Source organism: Cariama cristata, unplaced genomic scaffold (assembly GCF_000690535.1).
Source record: "Cariama cristata isolate BGI_N322 unplaced genomic scaffold, ASM69053v1 scaffold28961, whole genome shotgun sequence".
Taxonomy (NCBI): domain Eukaryota; kingdom Metazoa; phylum Chordata; class Aves; order Cariamiformes; family Cariamidae; genus Cariama; species Cariama cristata.
The window spans coordinates 555-13123 of NW_009597992.1; the positions used below are offsets into that span (position 1 = coordinate 555).

Consider the following 12569-nt stretch of genomic DNA (forward strand, 5'->3'; position numbering starts at 1 on the left):
CAGACATCCCTTCTCATACGAATTCTTCCAGGATTCTCTGATTACCAAGTATTTGCAGTCTCACTTCATAATTATTTGATGCTGGAGAATAGCGTTATACAGACACTGGAGAGAAAAAGAAAACGCAATAATTCATTTGAAGCGGTATGAAAGACTCTAGGCTAAATGTCAGCTGTGAGAATCTTTCAGGGACTTAGAGTAGCTGTTCATAAACCCAACGTATTTACAGTATTTCAGGTCCTGTAGCAGCAGACTCTTCTGCATCTGTCTGCAAAAAATACGGTTTCTAAAATATATGTAAACTAAGGATTTTGATTCCACTTTGGTGTCCTGTTGACAAAGTGCCTAAGCTTTACCTTTCTGTTATTTAGAATGACAGCAGGCCTTCCTGACACTTTTATAGTCTTATTATACGTACTTGGGAGCACGTTACTTTTATTTTATTGATACTTATTTTGTTATGTTGTCTGTTTCTTTTAGGACTTGTTGACCTTCCAGAAGAGAACTTTGAGGCTGCTTATCAGTCCATTACACTACCTGAAGAATTTAATGATTTTGAAACACCACTACCTGATTTAAAGTAAATGCTTCCCTAGTTTTTTTTTCCTTATTTTAGTATGTTCAGAAGTAAAAGATATCCTTGCTGTTATCTGATCAAGACTCAGATGGAATTGTTTTGATTTGATAACTGAATCCTCCTAAATTCTGAGTCAGCTTTGCAAGATTAGTCATAGGAATTGTGCTTTTGTAGAGTTCCTCAAAGTCCGTTTAATCAACAGACCTTTACATTGAAATAATGTATTGAACTTAGACTTCAGGATTTTAAATCGGCCAAGTGAAGGCTGCAAACAACTTTCTGACCTCAAGAGAAGATACAAAATTTAGTATAAATCCCGTTGTAAGACCAAGAAAGCTCGGGCTAAGTCACCTCCCAATGTTGTACTGTTCCACTGTGTAACTGCATTTCATTTCCGCTCCATTGCTCTTTGGGGCCGGGGTATTTTATCAGCAGCAGTCAGCTTGGCTCCCAATGAAAAGCCGGCATATGTCTTTGGGTTTTCTGGCACGAATCAGCATTAATGTAGAAAAACTGATAAAAAGCAGGAGGCCAAGACATGTTTCTGGTGGCTCTGATGCCCCCAAAGGTCCCGGATAACAGATTTCCACTGAGGCTTCCTCTGTACCGCGTCATAGATACAGTTTGGTGTGATCTGTAAGTGTTTCGTATTTGGTAAGTACAGCTGCGATGTAATGCTATTTATTCAAGTACCTCAGTGTGCTAACTCTGTAAAGCGTGCCTTCTCTGCCTACTCAAAGAGTCCGTGCAGCTTGATTTACAGATGAGGGCGTTACACTAATTAGATGCCTTCCATGTGACGAGTGTTTGTTGGATAGCAGGGCTTGGCTGTGAACAAACTCCCCTAAGCCCAAGTTTTCTGCCAAAAGAGAGTGGAGAAATATGAAACATGGAGAGGAGCATGGGTGCTTCCCTCATCCTTATAGATACATCTGCTGTTTCTTGAGGGGGTTGCTTTCTGAGTGTACCTCTGGATCATTTGTTCACAGAGGTCCAGGTGTGGGGAGTGTTTCGAAGCTGAGTTAGCTAAATGCTCTCCCCTCCCTGGTGGAGCTCTCCCCAGCTGTCTCCTCTCAGGGCTACTGCAGATTCAGTCTTCGCTGTAGAACGCACATTGGAGATTGCACAGGAACTTTGGCCAGCAGAAAAGGCAGCTGCCTACTTGCTTAGAGGTACCAATTTGAATAAACATATAGCACCTGTTTTCCATATGCTTATTTTGAGCTTTCAGAGGAAATTCAAAGCAGTGAATTTTATCAATAAAACCTTAAATGGCTTGACTGAGAATAGCTTTGGGAAACAGTTGTTCTTTGTCCACAGAAGTGAGGATCAGGTGGGGTACTTTCAATGCCATAGAAAAGAGAAGCTATCTTTTGGGGGTTTATGATAAAGTGTCAGGATTGAAGACTGTTTAGAAACAAGTTTTCACATACCAGTTAAATGATCAATGGGTTTCAGTTCACCCTGTATTTTGTATAATGTTTTTTTCATCAGTGCCATTGATGTTGCTGAACATTTTACCTTGAATCAGAGCAGAGCTGAAGACATCACACTTACAGAGGATTACGAAAGCAATATACTTCTCTGTGATAGAAACTTTGGTGAGAGAAGTTGAGAAATTAGAAATATTCCATAAGGAAAAGTGTGTTTTATGCAAAATGTTGTACAGTCTGAGTCCTTTCCACATGTGAAAAAGCTATTATTAAAAGTGCATTTGTTTCACGCTTGTACTGATTGGCCTGTCATACCATCTTAGGCTTAATTTTTTGTGTGAGTACTCTGCCGAAGTAATATAATACAGTATTGGAGACTGAGAATCAAACCCAACATTTTCTGTTAGCTAAAATTGTTTACTGTTTATTCCCTTTGAGGTATGGGATATCTTACAATCTTTTAAAAATTCTTTGCAAAATGAGGAAATGGATAAATGTGTCTTTCAAAAATTCATGCAGATGAAGCATCAGAAATTCTGTTGTTTATTCAGATGAAGAACCAGATGCACTAAGAAAACAGAGCTTCTTTGGCAGCAGCATCTTAACGAGCAGTAACAGTCTGGTGGCTGATCACAACTCTGCGAGCAGGAACGGAGACAAGTCTGCACTGCATGAAGATACTTACTGTTTTGAGCACGACTGTTTTGGAGATGAGGAGGATGCTGCAGATATGATTGGTAGGGTTTGCCACAGATAAACAGAATTAGTTTCTTTGCAAATATTTTTATCCTTGCAGGAAAACAAACAAGGCAGCATAGAAGTGTTTGTTTTCAAACATAGATTCTGTATTTTTTGTTGTTTTCATACTTCATTTTTTTCTACTTGTCACTAAATCTATGATCGCATAGACATTGCCAAGTAAAATGGTTTTAAAGGATATATTTCAGTTTTTTAGAATTAAAGGCATTTAATTTATACTTAATGTTTAACAATTTCTATTTTTAAAAGTGAAATACTGCAGCACTTTTACCCTTATTGTTGTAGTAACAATGGCAGCAAAGTAGCTTTACATCTCTGTGGTTTAGAGTATTTATGTAAACCTTTATAGATTTATACCTTTTAAACAATATCAATATCATACTTTTCAAAGGAAAGGTGGAAATCTCAAAATTAAGACTACCTTTCTCCCTTTTGTGCTGTTGAAGACAGCCGTACCATTGACAGCCATCTGTGGAAGCTGAGCTTTTTTTGTTTGCCGAGAATTAACCTTAAATAAGTAACATTACGCTGTGTCAGGCTATTTCGTGACTACTGAGGCTTAGAATGATTAAAACTATGCATTTTGTATTTAAGAAATCCTGTTGAGGGATGAGCAAAATGGCCTAGATAAAGACATTCTTGATATGGAGGAAGAACGTCCTTTGTCACAAGATCTGCCAGAGAACAGCACAGCCAGTGAGTTTGCAGCATCTGCGCCGTCTTACATGAACCCTCTGTTCCTGCGTTAATGCCTGAAGTTACTCACATTCAGCTTTGTATAATATCCTGTGCCTTTTCCCTTTGTTCACTTATTTTGCCTTTTATTCTGATGTGCTTCATCCACCATTTTAGGTATAATTTAATTTGACCTAGGGATGCCAGATTTGTAACTTGACATTGCTTAGAAACACTTTTATATGACATCCTGTTGGATACGCTGCTGATCCACCCCACTGCGTAGACAGTGTGATCCCACGTTTGTAGGGGAAAGGAAACTGAGTAAGGGTATGCTGTAACTTTGAACTTTACCTATGAGTATTTCTGGCTTCATATTTCAGTGACAAATGACACTTTAGTAGTTCATAAAGGTGGTGTTACTCTTCTTTTGGTTTGATATTGATGAGAGAAATTAATTTTTGAAAAGTGTTTCTGGAATTTTTTTTATATCTGAAATCCTTATACCCCCCTCACACTGTTACTGTAAAACTGAGAATTTTAGAACAGCTTTAAAGGGAAACAGTGGCACTTGCCTCTCCTTGCACTAGTCCTGGTACTACCTGTTCCTTTTATGCTGACAGAAATGTCTACACTGCCGTGCACTTGCATGGAACTGGAAACAGATATGTATAGAAACTAAACACTTTTCCCCCTAAACACTTTTTGTCGGGGGGTTTTCCTCCAGGTCAGTTCTGCAGTCTGTTCCACCACCTGGTCATACAGGTTCTGGTGTCAGCAAAGGGAAGCGTGCCATGCAGAAGATGAGCAGCAGCAGTGCCAGTTATTACTGGTTAAAGTGACTGTGAGATTATAGACAAAATCAGAGTTTTCTAATTCTGATTTTTTTTGACTGATACAATTCTGTGTCGTGAGACTGAGAAATTATTCCATCTTGTAAACTTTTTTTTTATTTGGGTTATTTGCTGGGTTTTCTTATAGTTGAGTCCAACTGCGCAGACACCACCATTAAGAAAGTCAGTCACCTAACAGATGAAACGATACTTCTGTTGAAAGAAGAAGAAGGATTTGTGCTTGAGCCGGTTGATGATACAGGTCAGAACTCGACCAGTTTCTTGCTGAATGTTTGCATTACCTAAGTTTGTTCTTCTTCATGTTAGTGAAAATATTTGCAAAACAAATTATTCCCACTTTAGATTTCATCTGTTCCTGCTGTCAGAATTCTATTTTATGGTAACTATTATACAAAACCAGTAGCAGGTTATTCATCTGATCGGCCCAAATCTCTGCTTACAGTTTTTTCCATGTACCAAATCCAGCTTTGTCGCTTTGTGGTTCTGCCAGCAGCGCGAGCCCAGCCTGTTCATGAGTGTTACTGAACTTTCAGCTGAAGAACTGTTATTGCCAGTGACTTTTATTGTGTAAAACAACAATCTTAAAACTTTCAGGCCTTTGTAAAATTTTTGTTTGTGAACTTTTAACTTCAATGAGATCCAAAAAGAAAAATGTTTCATTTCTTCTGTGAGTAAACCGAAATGTTGCCTATCACGTTGGTAACTGTAAGTAAATAAACAAGTTCATGTTGACACTGATATTTAGAACACTGGAATTTTCCAGCCTGCCAAAACAACTAAGTTATGGCTATATAACCAATCCATGTCCTTCTTTCGTGTTTACTACGTACATCTTAATTAAATTGCTAAAGGGTTAACTGACAAATACAGATACTAATTATGAGGTAATGAAACCTGTTGAGTACATCAGCAGTTCTTGGAACAATTAACTCCCTGATGGATTAGAGATAGCTTATTCAGTCTTGTTGGTATATCATGTGTTCTCATTAAGTCATCACGTTCCCGGTTCTTTAGTACCATAGTCATATGTCTGCTGTAATTAAACATATGTGAATTTCCTGTGCAGGAATACAAAGAGTACACTTTATGAAAACTTTTGGAGAAATGGCCCATGCACTTGTACTTTGACTTTCAAGTCTGGGTGGTGTTTCGGGGGGTCAGCAGCCTGTCTGTTTGATTCACCGTGCTTTTCTTTTGTGCTGAAGTGTTCTGTCAATAGACCTTATTAGACTTTTTTTGTTAATACTTGCTCTATTTAGCTGTCACCCAGAGGAAAAAAAAGAAAAGAAAGAGGAAGTTGCTTGTGGATGTAGACAAGGAACTCAGCTGCAAAGCTATATACAACCAACTTACCAACTGCACGGACATCCTTGCTACATTAGACCTTGCACCCCCAACAAAAAAAACAATGATGTGGAAGAAATCAGGAGGTGTGGATAAACTCCTGTCCCACGCTACACAGCCTGTGGTTCACGCGGAGCTGCAAATGGTAAAGATCAATTCCTTGTAGGTTTTTATGCCACTGTATAGATTATGGGATGGTTGTACATCTAGGATCTAACTGTGAGGGATTTTGAAGACTTGTTTTTTTCTGAACTCCTAGCAAACTGCAGGTGTGTGGTGTCACTGGAAGTATTGTTTTGCAGTACAGTTCAGTTGGATACCTGATGATTATTTGCATACTCACCACTAATTGCTTCATCAGAAAGATCACCATAGAGCTCACAGCTTTAATCTCCAGCAGCCCAACAACAAGTAAAAAATGAGGAAGAAACTCGAGAGCTGATGTTTCATTTCACAAGCTGGCACCTGACGGATTGTGCACTAACACATAACTTTTTAGACTGCTGTCAATTTCTTTTCTACTTTCTACTTTGGTTTATTATTTTGTTTTGTTTATGTTCTGTAATCGGTATGAGACCACATCTTTCTTCTACATTTACTTTAAAGGTATGTCAGGCTTAAACATTATAATAATAATATTGTTAATGGCTTTGGAAAGATGGTATGCCAATTTGTTTTGTACTTTGCAAATTGGAGATTAAGCTTCCAGCTGGAGAGCAGTCAGGGACTTGCCTTTCAAAGGCCCAAGAGGTTCCCCATCACTCTATCACTTTGGCTACAAGGGTGGGCCAGAGCACCCTTTCCTGCGCTGTGGACCTTACTGCTCTCGTGTTCCCAGCAGCAGATCATTCAAAGAAGCTGTAAGTTTAGAGCTGGTGACGAGATAAAGAAGAGATCAACGTGCATACAAGGTGATACAGAAAGATGTGGTGTAAACTCTGTGCAGCAGCTGTACATTAATTGTACTGTTGCTTCTCTTGTGTGGCTCGGCCAGAGCTGGGAGGCAGAGTCTCAGGCAAACAGCTCTGCAGGTTCCTTACAGCAGCACAGCTTCCCCGCTTACAGTCGAGGTGCAGAATTACAACTGGCTCGTCATGAGGATGAAAAATACTCGCACACCAGTACATGGGGAGAGAAAGCCACACACAGATCACTGCAGGTGTTTCTGTCTTTCATCCTACCTTACCTGCTGCCTTCAAGGAAAAACGACCTGAGCTGTTCCTAAGATGTTTCTTCATGGAGTTCACTGCCAAATTTGAAGCTGCAGAAGGCTATTACTTTAAAAAAAATTTGCAGATTTTCAGAATGACCTAATTCAAATATCTAAATTCTGGGTTGCAGTAATTAATATGCAGCTCATATTCATACCTTTCTGTTGATGTTTGCAACTAATCTGACATGATATTCTGAAAGCAAACAAATAAAAACAATTCTTTTCAGTTATTTGCAAAATGCTTCAAGAGTCATGGATTTAAGATGAGAAGAAATGGAATACAGAGGGGGTCTGAAATGGAAGAAACAAGGAAAGAGCAAGATACCACAGGTAGTATTTTAATTCTGTTGTGGCAGAATTAACTGTTAGAAAATATTTCCTATTTTACATAGTGTTTGAGAGACAGGTGCACGGGGTTTGTGTGCAGTATTCTACAAATCAAGGGCCAAAAGGTTAAATGTTAAGGAAATCGGATGTTAATTATTTTCTTAAAAAAAGTTTTTTTTGTTTTCATAAGTACTTTGCTGTTCTTTTGTTCCTTAGATCAGAAATGAAATGCAACTCTTTTTCTTGTTTGTGGCATAAGGAGGTATTTTTGATTTCACCTTTGGTTTCTCTAATTGTCTACCAAACTGCAGTTTTGTTTTGTTTTGTTTTTAAAAAAGGAGCTACCCACTTATTCTGAGTTTGATCAAACCGCTCTCCAAATTTCAAAATTCACGTAAATAACTTCTATTTGTATCTTGAAGATTGTGTTTTGGTTAATATCAGGCAAGAAGAAATGTTCCATTTTAGGTTTTCTGAAGAGGTGAAGCATCTGCTTTCACTCCTTTGCTCTGCTGGAAATATAATCCGTATGTCTGCCTCAGAAGTTAATCAACAACAAAAAAAACTCCACCTCCTGCAAGTCCATAAAGGTCAACTTTTAGAAAAGGAAAAACTCCCTTGGAAGGTTCTGCTTCTTCCATGGTCCTGTTGGGAATGATATTTGTTCTGTAGTTACTCTTTCTGGCCCTTAGTCTCAAAGATTGCTAACTAGGGTGCGATTTTTGCTTTTCAGTGGTCTTATTTCAGGACAGCGATTCACAGTAATTGCCTCTTAAACCTTGTTTTTTATTAATACAGAAATGCTGATAGTAGAAGAGCCAAGTTACCTGCAGGAGTCAGCTCATTCAGAGACTGAGAGAAAAATCAGAAATGATTCGTTTATGTTGACATCACAGAATAACAGAAATGAAACTGATGATAACTGTGGTGAAACTATAGTGAGCAGTTTCCATAAATTTTAGAGACCTAAATGTATTTGTTGGTTTCATTTTATGCTAGGATTGCATTTAAAACACATTAAAAAATTACTAATATACATTTGAAAAGGATGCTAGGGACAGCCGATATAGCATTAGGTAGTTTGTGTCCAGAGAGCTTATTTATAAGCACTTTGGTAGACTCTCAGAACGAATGAACAATTAATTAAAATGTCTATTAATCAGTATAGATTACAATCTAATCACTAAGTATAAATGAAAGCTTAATAGGAAATATAGCCTCTTGGCACTGAAGTGATAAATATAATCATCTTTATAAAGGATAAACTTATCTTTTGTGTCTCACATTGAGGAAAAACTTAAGCGATAACAAGGTTATCTATTTCTGCCATCTTTATTTAGGCTAACGTGAAAGGGCATTCTTTAGACAATATATAAGGCTCATTACAGTTGGAAAATAATGACAAAATTGGACCGAATGGCAGCAGAAAATGTAGGGTCTGTGCCTGAGCTGAGCCCGTAGGTGTAGGTCCAGCTGTAGGACAAATGCAACAGCAGGGTCCTTTCCTATGTGAGAAAAGGCATGGCAGAACTAGCAACTACTAAATCATTTTGGGAAACGTTTATTACAATAAATTCTTTGAGCAGAATTATGTAATTGAGAATAACAACATTCTATGCAAAAATTGTAACGCCTAGTGATCGTCCTTTCTGTTCTCACAGCAGGATGGAACAGCTTTCTCCGAGAGCTCCTCACTGGCGAACGATTCACTGGACCAAGAAGCTGAAACCCCACAAGCTGAGTTAACAAATGTACGTGTACTTGAAGGTGGCAACTCTGACATTTCAGAAGAGAACTGTGTTCTTTCTCACAAATATTTCCCCCCCAAAAAGTGATGGCATCATGAACTCACAGTGAATTTTGGTGTACTAACATCATTTTTAGTACGTGTTTTGCCAATCATCAAAAACTTTATAGCTTGATAATCAGGGATACATGTATTCCAGCATTCAAAGGTTACAGTCTGTGAGGGAAATGGCTCCTTATTTAGAGGTTTAAAGCACAATTTAGAGATTGTACTTACTGGCTATGAGGATACTCAGACACTCTGAAACAAGGGCAGACTTATTCTGTTGACTTCAGCAGTTAAGCCCAAAATCTAAAGCCAAATTTTTGAACATCCTTTTTGGCCCCTGACCAGTGCAAATACTGTCACAACCCCAGTCGTGCAGAACAGTATCTTATTGCGAAGCTGCCTCCCAGGCCTCCCTGGGACCACTTCCATAACCTGCTATTGCACCTGATCTCTCTCTTTGTAGCAGAAAGAACAGAGTTAGCATTCCTTTCTCTGTTTCACAAAGCCTAGTGTGACCGCAGAGGTGTCAGAGGTCCCGGATATCCTGAGCATGGCCATCCAAATGCCCAGCTCCAGCTGGATTTTCAGCCAGGCTAGAACTCTTGTCCTTTCTATCATCATGGGGTGAGACTTTTTACACATGCTGTCTAACCTTCTGTTCTATTTCCTCTCAAGGAGCTAATGAGGAACAGGAAAGACAGTGAAGAAATAAGGTGGAGCAAGAGAACGCTTCAGTTTTTAAAAACTTTACAGGTACCAGTGCTGGATTTTGTAATGAGATGCCAAAACCTGGTGTCGATTTCAGTTGGACCATGTCAGAAAATCTCCTACTCAGACTGTTGATGATATTGCTGCCTCTCATACACAGCATGTAACTGCGTTTTTATTGGGTATTTATGTAGGAAACCAGGATTCTGGGTGCCTGACATGGTGTATTCTCCCACAGCTACTGGAATCGTGAGAATTTTGTGAATGTTTGCTTCCATGGCAGTGTTTGCTGTCACGCTAAGCCTTCGCTCTCTTCCTTCCATGAGCATGTTCAGGAGCATCTCTGCAAACCCCAGTCCCTAGCTCCTTACAGGTTGCCAGCTCTCTGCTGAGCACTGCAGGGTGCCATCATTTGGCTCTTCCTCTGCTCGAGCTGTTTCTGAGGTGAAGGCTAGGGAAATGAGGGAGAGTTACGTTAAAAAGAAAGCTGGTAACACCTTCTTTAAGAGGTTTTAATGCCCCAGTGCTTTCAAGGTGCTTGAAACTTAGCAGAGAGGGTATCCTTTGCATCAGGAAGGCTTATTCTGCTTCTTTTGCAGAAATCTTTGTAAAACTGGCGAAGCTGTAATGTATGATATCATACACCGTATCGACAGGACCGCAGCAGGAGCCAGCACTGGCTGCCCTGGTGCTGAGCGTCCAAACCCATGCCCTAAGGGCGCAGTGCTGTCCCTTCCGTTCTGGTGCTTCAGCGTTGGTCTGGTTGGGAGGGTGTAGAAAAAAACACAGCAAAAAGTTATTTTCCTTCAGGTCAGTTCTCTAATCCAATGTGCCACGTGGCTGAACGGAGAATGGAGGAAGGCAATGGAGAAATCCCAGGGTGGGCAAGGGCGTGGGGAGCAGGTTTTGTCTGCAAAACACACCAAACTGTGCTCCAAGCCTAGCTCTTCCCTAGTGCCCGAGCTGAACTTCACAACCTTCTTGTTTGTTTGGGTTTTTTTTAATTTTATGTGAATATATTTCTTAGGTTCTGTGCAATGCCCATAAATAAATACTTACATACGAGTGTAGCTACTGAAAACCAGGAAATAATAACACGTGGTTAGCTGTGACTGACATTGCCTGTGATACAGCTGGCACTCGGTATCCAAAGAACAGGGTACGCAATGATTTTTATCATTTCGAAACATGAGCACCACTACAGATGCGCTTCATCGCATGCTTCAGCAGTTTCATCGAATTCAGTGGAACTGCGGGCACATGTAGATTTTAGTAACATAGGTAGGTGCTAGCAATATTAGGGCAATCAAATGCTAAATAAATGCAAACGCCAAGATAAGATCCTGTTCAAGGCATCCAAGAAGAAAATGTTCACTCCAAGCAGCACTCTTCAGTCCAGACTTGACGGGATCTGGTCTTACTGGCAGTGAAGCCAACCTAACTGATTTTTTTTGTTTCCCTTATGCAGCACCTGGAGCGATCAGGCGTGCGCTCTTTCAGTTTTCGGGAGCTCTGCCGGAAAAACAACCGGAAAGAAGCTGCAGCCCAGTTTTACGTCATTCTTGTTCTAAAGAAGCAGTCGGTCATTGAGCTCAGTCAGAGCGCTCCCTTTGCCGACATCAGAGCCACCGTCGGCCCAATGTTCAACGCTCACTGAATCATGCAGTATTCGGGTAAGCTAAGAAAAACAAATCTTATTCTGAACTTTTCAGCAAATACATTTCCTGGAAAAATGACTGAATGTCTTGTCGAATGGCGGTAATGAGCAGAGCTGCCTTTCCTTTGTACCTCCCGCAGAACTGCCAAGCGACGGGCTTGTGCAGGCTGCCTCAGCGTTGGTCACCAAGGTGTTCACTGCTATGTTGATTTTTAATATCGATGTTTATATGATGAGCAGTTACTTGTTCTGTTAATAAAATGTCGCCAAAATACATATTCTACATAAGAGACTTACGTTGTGAGGGATTGTATGAAAGTCCTTAAAATCCTTTCTTAGAGACCGGCTTTCGAGGTTCAGTTATTTTTACCAGGGCTTCTGTGTGTTAATTATCTAACACCATCAGTAAGAGAAGTCTGTTAAGCTCTCTTTATAAAAAAATTTAATCTATTTGAAATTATTCCTTTCAGAGAATGTTCAGTATTTGGTATTTTACATTCTAGCAAGCGACTGTCTCCAGCATTGGTTTCATGTCTTCAGGCAGAGAGAAGTGATGCTATCCCTAGAAGAGTCACGTAAGCTTCAGGAAGAAATCCTATTCCCTCGAAATCCTGCAGTTTTAGCTTTCATGGAGCACATTTACTTCAAGACTAACACTTTTATTTATGTGTAGACATATTTAAAAATGGATGTTAAACCGAAATATTATTAGTTCTTTGGGGTTTTTTTATCTAATTTAGGATAAGTTTTAACACTTTTGCTGTCATTTTGTCAAGTTAGTGTTTTCCAGCTGCCTCAAACCCATGACGGACGCGATGTTTGTGTGCATTCAGCGCTCCAGAGCGGTACGGTGCTGTGGGTGTGCTGACGTCTCTAAATGTGAAATCAATAAAAATCACAAGTAGATGTTTCCTCAGCTCGGTGGGGTTTGCTCTGAAGGATCAAAACTGGCGGCCGCCTAAGCTGTCCTTTGGGTTCGCCTTCTCCGAGTCAGCGGGTTTGGTGATTTTCTTGCAATTTGACACGATGGATGATACTCTCATCCTGGCTTTCAGGTGTTCGCTCACCTCAGTGACACCCCTGTGTGTCCGGTCCTGCTGACGCCTGCTCTTCCTGTCACACCTGGATTGATTTGTGTGTGCAGGGTTTAGGGAAGGTGAGGAATTGATTTTGCAGGCTCTGTTCAGAGGAGTAAAAAGGCTTTAAAATGGCAGAAGGCCCCGTGCT

General features: G+C 40.0%; 1 protein-coding gene across 1 annotated transcript; it reads left to right on the forward strand.

Annotated features, from left to right (window-relative positions):
* Positions 1-480: 480 nt before the first annotated feature.
* On the forward strand, positions 481-11342 carry RAD21L1 (RAD21-like 1 (S. pombe); the record flags this gene model as incomplete). The annotated part of the gene is made up of 11 exons (XM_009709122.1): positions 481-580; positions 2072-2178; positions 2562-2747; positions 3364-3465; positions 4426-4539; positions 5558-5787; positions 7083-7185; positions 7981-8120; positions 8844-8933; positions 9653-9730; positions 11154-11342. Coding segments are annotated over 11 exons (1439 nt in total), but the record flags the coding sequence as incomplete, so codon positions are not given.
* Positions 11343-12569: the final 1227 nt, after the last annotated feature.